The 8,423-nt window shown below is 37.0% G+C and overlaps 1 protein-coding gene across 4 annotated transcripts in view; it reads right to left on the reverse strand.

Annotated features, from left to right (window-relative positions):
- Window positions 1–8,423, reverse strand: part of ZMYND11 (zinc finger MYND-type containing 11) — a 107,750-nt gene that overhangs the window by 56,456 nt on the left and 42,871 nt on the right. For all 4 annotated transcript variants that reach the window (XM_035888409.1, XM_009648603.2, XM_035888407.1 and 1 more), the window contains exon 2: window positions 5,838–5,972. In XM_035888409.1, coding sequence (XP_035744302.1) covers window positions 5,838–5,953 — 116 coding nt within the window. In that variant the 5' untranslated portion in view covers window positions 5,954–5,972. The remainder of the gene's footprint in view (window positions 1–5,837; window positions 5,973–8,423) is intronic.

The following is an 8,423-nucleotide window of genomic DNA, read 5'->3' on the forward strand; positions in this document are numbered from 1 at the left end:
TCTCAGAGATTGACTGGAGAAATTTCAGAGTGATATTTGGAGAAGAAATCCCCCTCTTAGGACTAAATGTCAAACTGAGAGGGTCACATACTCAATCTACAACTGCTAGCGACTTCACCTCAACTGTGGGACCAGAAAATCTCATCATTTTACAGTAATCTTTCATACTGAGTAATTCTTTTCTGGCATGCTATCCCATCAATGCTGATTAATGTCCGTCCGCACAAAGCTAACAGGGGACTGACAGTCTACTCTATATAGGCTTGGGATCTGCTCATTTCTCTTAGATGATCTGACTTCGCTGCACTTACATTAAATTAGAAGATAGCAAAAATGAACCAAATATGAGAAAAATGGTTATGACCATTTAGGGACCTAGTACTGAACCATCCCATTTGGAAGACAGTTCAAAAAGATAAGAGTCTTTGTACCTGTTTATGAAAAAAAGACATTTTCTTGTATCACCAATGTTGTAAAACAGCTTTCTGACTGACAAAAATGATAGTTTCTGTTTTGAAAATAACACAAATTCTCCAGTTATAGCGTATCAGTTTTATCCTAATGGTCTTTCCATCACCTTCATTCCCCCAGAAGTTGGGATACCTCTACCCTGTGGACTATGGTCACTCTTGGTTTCATTCCCAAACTAACTCATTCTCAGGCTCCATTCTGGAGAAAACCAACTTGTTCTTCCCGGGAAAAAGGCAGAGCATGGCCAAGAGGTTGTTTGCTCCTGACAGAGAACATGGATGTAAACCATGCCAAGACTGGCTCCTTCTGCCAAGGGCACTCCAACACTGTTCCAGCATGCTATGTGTCCTCAGATGCCTTCACACCATGCCCGGTGGCAAACTATCATGTCCCTAAGCTTCAAGTTTCAAGAATAGCATTGCTGTGGGCTGTATTATTTTTGGCACTTAGAACCAAGGAACCACACACACATATAAAACAAACAAAGAATATGTCAGGGCCAAAGAAATACTCCATAAGCCAAAGGCAATGCTGTGTGGTCACAGCATATCTGCTCCAAATAGTGCCAGGGCATTCCCTGTCACAGGACACAAAACCAGTATAGACACAGCCTTTATAAGAGACAGGGAGAGAAGCCAATCAGCTAAATAAGTGATGAAACACATCAAAGGGAAAGACAAAAATATATGAGGAAGGAAGTACGGAATTAAAGAATTATGTTTTGGTTCTCCACATCAGTCTTCACGGAATAGTTTATAAACCAGAATAAACAAAATCTTGGAAGTGGCCAACAGTAGCTCTAGAACACCTTATTTGCCAATTGGGTATTTTAACAACATTAATTTGATAGATAAGGGACTCCAAACTAATCATAAAGATCATGAAATGTTCATAAATTGCTACTGAGGAAACCCAATACCTTGAGAGAAAATGGGTAAATATTTAATTAATAGTTAATTAAATCTTAAGAGCCTCATTACCTGTAAGGGAATTATAAAGAAAACACTAAAAGAAACAGGAAGACTGGAGCAGCCAAAGAAAGAGAACTTTAAAAACATGTCTGTACAGAAAGATTTACCAATCTGCTATGCAACTGAATGTCAATAATTTATCCTACTGGTTTAAATATGGATGCCTTTTTTCCAGTGTATTTTAAGGTATTTTATTCCATAGAATCAATTTTTGTGTTACCCCAGATCCAAAACAGATGGAAGATAATGAGGAAAAAACATAAAGTCAAAGCATAATTATAATTTTTAACACACTTTTAAGGATGAACAATTTGTCAAGCTGCACTCTTGACAGAGAATTCACAAGATATGGGAAGCCATTTCTCCACTAGTGTTTACAGCATAACTAATACCAATAATTCTCATCTAAATAATTGACATATTGGTGTCAAATTATCCCAACATCAAATCTGGACAGAAAAAAAAAAGTCGTATTTCTGGATAAATACCTCTTAGAAAGGTAAATTTGTAATTAAGCAATTTGGTAGTTTAGAAATGTTAGCTATATCTAGTAGTTAGATTTTAAATTATTATAGTTCATTGAATTGAGATACACTATGACAATATAAACCGGGTGAGAATATTTTATACCTTTACCACTGCCTCCAAATGAGCTTTACCATGCAATAAAAATGCACTGAACACACTGATACCTATATACCAAGATAGGAACTTATATAGAGATTTTAAAGTTCTCTTCAAAAGGCAGTTTGCTCTTCTAGCACTAATCCCTTTAAATTCATTACAGTGTTACTTCTTGTTAGCATTGGTTTTCAGTCGTTCATTTAGTTTTCAAGCTACTGAAGAATGCTTATCTCCAACCAATGGAAAGTACCTTTCCAACTATAATGTATCCCCCCCCACAATCTTTAAAATTGCAGAATCCCTTTCATATAATGATTTGTTGATTTTTTTTTTCTGAGACATCAAGTCTGTACCGTGTGGTCTCTTCCCTACCAATGCTTTTATTTAAGTATTTATATAATACTCCAATTATCAGTGTCATGTTCTTGCCATTTTTCCACACATACATCTTTAACTCCTTCAAAAATAGACACCTGTCTTATGTTTCTTAATATTTCTCTGTATGCAGTGACTTTCCTAGAATAATTGCCAAAAGTTCAGTAAGCTTACTAATTTCTTAAAGGCTCTAACTTGCATATTCAATTTTTCCAAGTGACTTTTTCCTCAATGTAAGACAGTTATCAATCACTTTCTAGAATCACTCATTTTTCTATTCTTGCTTTTCCTCCTCCTCAATTTAAAATGCAAAGAATACTTGATTTAGTCTACTTTTAATTAAGGGTCCTCTTTCCTTATAGGTTTTTCCTGGTAATACCAGTAAGTACCTTCTAGTGCTCTTGGCTCCTCCTACACTATCCTCCTACTCTTATGTTCTCTACAGAAAATGCATGGCTAGTTCTATAGAATTTTATTGCATACTTTCCATTGCCGGTATCTTCTGCAACCTTTTCTTTACCCCAGACATTTTTTAGCAATTAAACATAAAGTGCACAGGTTACATTTAACATATATTAATGTGTTATATAAATTTGTCTTTTTTTACATACTGAGTTGAAACAGTTCATAATCTATAAACAATGAATCCTCCTCTTATAATACTAACATTTCTTCCCTGATCATAAAAAATAAATGCTCCTTGATATGTACACTGACTTCTTAGTGCCAGAGGGCTAAGAAAAGCAAGAAGTAAATGAAATAAACAGGAATATGTCAGGAAGAGGGAGACAACCACGCTGAGCTGTGGGTTAGGAGAAAAGCCAACAAACAGATTTGCCTAAAAGTAGCAATAGAGATTCTGTTATGAAGGTGTTTGGACTAACAGGTGACAAAATATACAGGACAACTTGTGTCTAGCAACAAATGAACACTCAAACTACGGCAAAACCAAAACAAAATCAAAAATCAAATAATGAATCATTTCAACTTGTGAAGTTCTCGGAAAGTACACATTTGTCATCCACTATATGACACAGCAGGATGACTGTCACTTACCTTAAACGTGTATTTATAAAAAAGGATTATCTTGCTGTTTTTCTGTATCTCGGGAATAAGACATTCTTCCATAAATTTCATTGTCATTATTACTTGCAAATACTTGTAATATGCAAAGCCACTCTTTCAGTCAATCCCAAGAGGTATTAACACTTCTAAAAAATGTTACTAATCCAAGTATGAGAAGCCTCCCTTGAGCTCCAACTATGTATATATGCTCATAATTTTCAGGTTTGTCCACTGTTTAGTTTTGATCTTTCTTATTAGTCATATATTTGCCTATGTGCTCAGACACTGACTGATCTTTTAAGGAATGGCAGTTGTATGTGACCAAATAACCTCTGAGCCTGGAAGAGCGCATCAGCTGCTCAGTTTTCATCAGAAGAGATACTCTGACACCCTGCTAATTTCAGAACTTTACTTTGAATATTATGTCACATGCATACTCATTTACTAAGTCATCTGTGTTTCTTCATCAATGACTAGTACTGTAAAGCAACTCAAAGGTCTTTGACTTTTCATTGTCAAAAGTTATCTCCTTAAAAATATCATATAGCAGAAACTAGATCACTGTTCAATTATGTCACTGATGTGCACACGGAGCATTAACAATGTCCAAGCACTTTTTAGATTACTCTTCAATGCTAACACCTTGTACATCTTTCTCAAAGTACTAGGGCTGCCTGCACCTCTGCTTAGTCGCTTATTTTTCTTCTGATAAGAGATGAGTATGAGTCATACAATCTGGATCTAGAACGTTTTTTTTTTAAAAAGCAAACTACCCTTCAGTTAGTACTCTTCAAGGGCAGTACTTCTTTTTCTAGTATCTAATTACTTGTTTTCTCAACATTGTTTGTTACAATAGGAATTGTCTTACCTAACTTCACCCAGCTAAATGTTATTCGCACTATCTTAAAATAGGCATCTCTCATAAGAGTGGGATGAATCCCCAGCTAGATGTGCCTGTCTCCCTTTATCACATATAAAAAGAGCATAAACAGCTAACAAATTCAGCTAATATATGGCCTGGAGCAAGTAATCTGAAATGTTAAAATGAAAAGTGTATATAGCATTGGTTTACTCACTTGTCTCCTTGGAGACATGATGCAAATATATATGCGTTAAAGCATTCTGAAACTCCAGTGCAACATCAAAAATGAAATTCCCTAAAATACAAGCTCCCTCTCAAGCCTGCTTGGAACTCTAGTGCTGGGAAGGTGCTTTTTGGTTTAATAGTGCATTTTTCTTTGTTGTAGGAGCCAGGTACACAATAATTCATTTGGGACATCATCTTTTTTCTTTCTCCTGTTTATTGTTCCCTATGTTTGGAGAACCTGAACTGTTACACTGCTTCCATTTACAAAGCCAGTTTTGCCTGTCACTTCCACCCCAGAGCTTCCAAACTCTGTCAGTGGACCATGTTATAATGATTTTCACTTCGTTAATCACCTGCACTGTTTATAACTCTCCCCTTTAGTGGTCTCTGGCCTCATTATCAGTTCACATTGGTTCTGGCAACTGAAGAGTTGCCAACTGGTTACTTTTGCTCTTTTAAATTATTCACATTGATTACTTTGACAAATGTGACGTATATGTTGGCCTGGAAATGCAGACAAAGCAGGGAGAGGCACAAAACCTCCCTCAGTTTTTATTACAGTGGCTACTCCAAGTTATCTTAAAAGGTATTTTAATACTGTAGACCTTTTTACACATTGCAAGCTCCACAGAACAATATATTTGTATTTCTCTGTTGTATACAGCGCCTAATACATTTTGAAGAATATTTTAATACTAATTAGGCAAAGGTGGTGATCATCTCATGTCTTCTCTAATAGCATGCTGCACCCATCTCAGCAAATACAGATTCTATTTGTTTGAGCAATCTAACACTTCAGGTTTATCTTTGTCTTCTGGAAAAGAGTTCTCCACTAGCCTATCACATTTGCCTAAAGAATTAGATTATTTATAGCTTTTATTGCCCTTTTCTCCTTAACCGTTTTATCTACTTCTTGTATTTTGACCCAGCTACCAAGTGAGTACAACTCTGAGATGCTAAACTCAGTTCAATTAATATAAATATTGCATATATCCTAAAGATGTTAATACATAACAAATACATGGTGATTAAGATCTCAGTTCAATGGATGAAACTTCACTTTAGGATCGTTAGGTGCTCAGTTCTATAAGGATTTTTTTTTTTATAATTAGATAATTAGTAACACAGAAGTGCATGTAACTGTTTCATAGTCTCTCACAATGTTTACTGTCTCTGTTTCCCAGGGCTTTTAATAGCATCAACCTTCCCCCTCATCAAGACTTTTTTTGGAATGGATCACTTACTTTGTAATACGGTCAATGTTAGCAATTTGCTTCTGGTTCCGGATTATTTCTATAGCTGCCCAAAGATGCTGGATAGCCTTTGTATCTGCCTGTCGTCTCTTCGTTAAGCGTGCCATGACCTGTTTACCTGGTCAGCTGCAGCCGATAAATAAAAAAAATACACCAAAAGTTAATCATGAATTATGAAATGGATTACATGATGATAATATTGCAATAAATATAACAAGGAAAATTTTATTGACCTATAGCAATTCAATTTGTATGCAGCAGCATGTTTTTTTATGCTTAAAGAGCAGTCAAAAGTAAAAAAAAAAAAAGTAGTTTACAACAACTCCTTTCACATCACATAATCTATAGAGAAGACAAAAGACGAGCAGTAAAAATTATCAAATCAATAGTGACCAACTTTGCTTATCAAACTGGTTACAAATAGTCACTTAGTTCCCATCTCGGTTCCCTAAAATTTGGTAAAAAGCAGAGGCTACCCTAGCCTGAAACTTCCACTGCCTCCTGTGTTGCCCGAAACCCCTAAAAAGGGCAAGTGGTGCTTGACTACATCACACGGTGTAAGCATGAACTCTGACACAGAGACAAAACTGGACCCACAGTTTAGTATACAATACAGTTGTCAAAGAATTACTTTCATATTTTTATCATTTACAACTATTTAAAAAAAATCCATTCTATGAGCAGAAACTAGAAGTGTATTTTCATGGATGATAAATATTTAAAAAAATATTTTGGAGCAATTCCATTTTCTGTAACATGCTAAAACCCAACAGGACCAAAGTGCTTCTGATGGCATTTACCCATCTAACCAACCCTGAACGGGAACATAATGAGCATCTGGCTTTGTTTACAAATTTTCCAAAAGCTTGAGGCAATGAGTACAGATAAGCCATAAATCGCCTACAGCTCTACTACAGGCACAGAATCCCTTTTTAAAAGCTTAACGATGCATTTTGATCACTAAATAATTTCTTCCAGTGCCACCACTTTCTCAATGAAAAAAATGACTGATTTATGACTGCTACCAAGGTCTGTAATTTATTTTAGAGCTCTGTCCTCAAAATGAACTCTGTGGTATGCACACAGATACTTGTAGCTAGCAGAATATTAACTTCAGTAACCCAAAATAATATAAAAAATGCAAAAACATTACACCATCTGTGCAATGTTAAAGATGGGAATTTAAGTACTAAAAGTGTCCCTCCTCTCAAATTCAGAAAAATTAAACAGATTTGAGTATTCCATCAGTTGCAGCAATCTAATTTGCAAGTCCATGGGACCTACAGGTTCTTGTCAAAGAGGGCTGTCACGTTTCAGATCTGGTATTAGCTCACAATACTCACTCACTCTACAGGTGTAATGAAATGAAGTGCAATGTTCTATTAATAAGGAGAAGAAATTATTTAACAGCATTATAATTAACAGTACATAGCCGATTTAAAAAAAAAAAAAAGAAAAAAGAAAAAAGAGATGATGTGAAGTGATTCATGCATGTCCAGGTACACGAGGCACCTCTGGCTGCTGGAGATAGCTGGTAAGGGCAGAACAGAGCAGTGCTCGTGGAGACATGGCATGGTCACACATTGACCCCACATTTCTCTTTTAGAAATCTCTTCCCGCTGGGATTTAAAGCAAGGGCAACTGGATGGATCTCCCAGAAAAGAAAGGCCAAGAATACATTTTTGAGAGAAGAGGGAATATGACAGACATACAGCTAAGAGTGACAGCCAGTAGATAGCATCAGCTAAGAACGATTCAGAGAAAGCAAGCCTCTGTTGGGAATAGTGGGAAAAGACACTGCATCCCTGTGAGCTCCTCTGCATTCATTTCACAGAACATGGGGCCATTACAAGTTAAAAAACCCTCCTAATTTGTAAGAGAAACATAAGATTATTTGTAGAATTTGATTCTTAAGGAAAATAGACCTGCGAAATACAAAAAAACATTAGACACTAACATGAAAAAGGACAATCTTTACAGCCCTATTATCTCAGCATAAAACTCCTTTCCTAACACAGAACTGACTAAACGTGAAATAATTCTTTTTATTCTATATCTCTACAAATGATCTGCTTTAAAAGCTGTTATGGCACTCAACAGGCCGGACACGGAGCCTCTTGCGCAGTATCACGTCCACATGTGAGGATCAAGGAGGAAACACTCATCCTTCTCGACCCTGATATCGGTGTGAAACATCAGACCAGTTCTCAGCTTATTTTGCAATAAATGAAGTGGGCCCTGTTATTCCAACTACTTCCAAAATAACCGTTATTTTTGGCAGCCTGGCATATGGCTGCCCATGTGAGAGCCACACTCGGCATGCCTGAGGGGAAGGAGGTGGTTTGCCCTCACACCCCTGCGACGCCCGAGGGCCACAGCACAGGGAAGGGCCCCAGGGAACCCATCTGCTGCCTCAGTGTGGACATAGTGGAAGGAAAGGCTGGCCTTTGGGGCTAAGGAATTCCTTCTTGTGCCTCCAGGGCAGGAGAAGAAGCCTACCTCCAAGGCAGGGAGAGGGAGGGATCGCTGTAATTACAAGTTCCTGAAGCCCTGCGGTTGCAGAGCTGCACCTAAGAT

The sequence above is a fragment of the Egretta garzetta genome, unplaced genomic scaffold (genome assembly GCF_000687185.1).
Source record: "Egretta garzetta isolate BGI_Z169 unplaced genomic scaffold, ASM68718v1 scaffold181, whole genome shotgun sequence".
Taxonomy (NCBI): domain Eukaryota; kingdom Metazoa; phylum Chordata; class Aves; order Pelecaniformes; family Ardeidae; genus Egretta; species Egretta garzetta.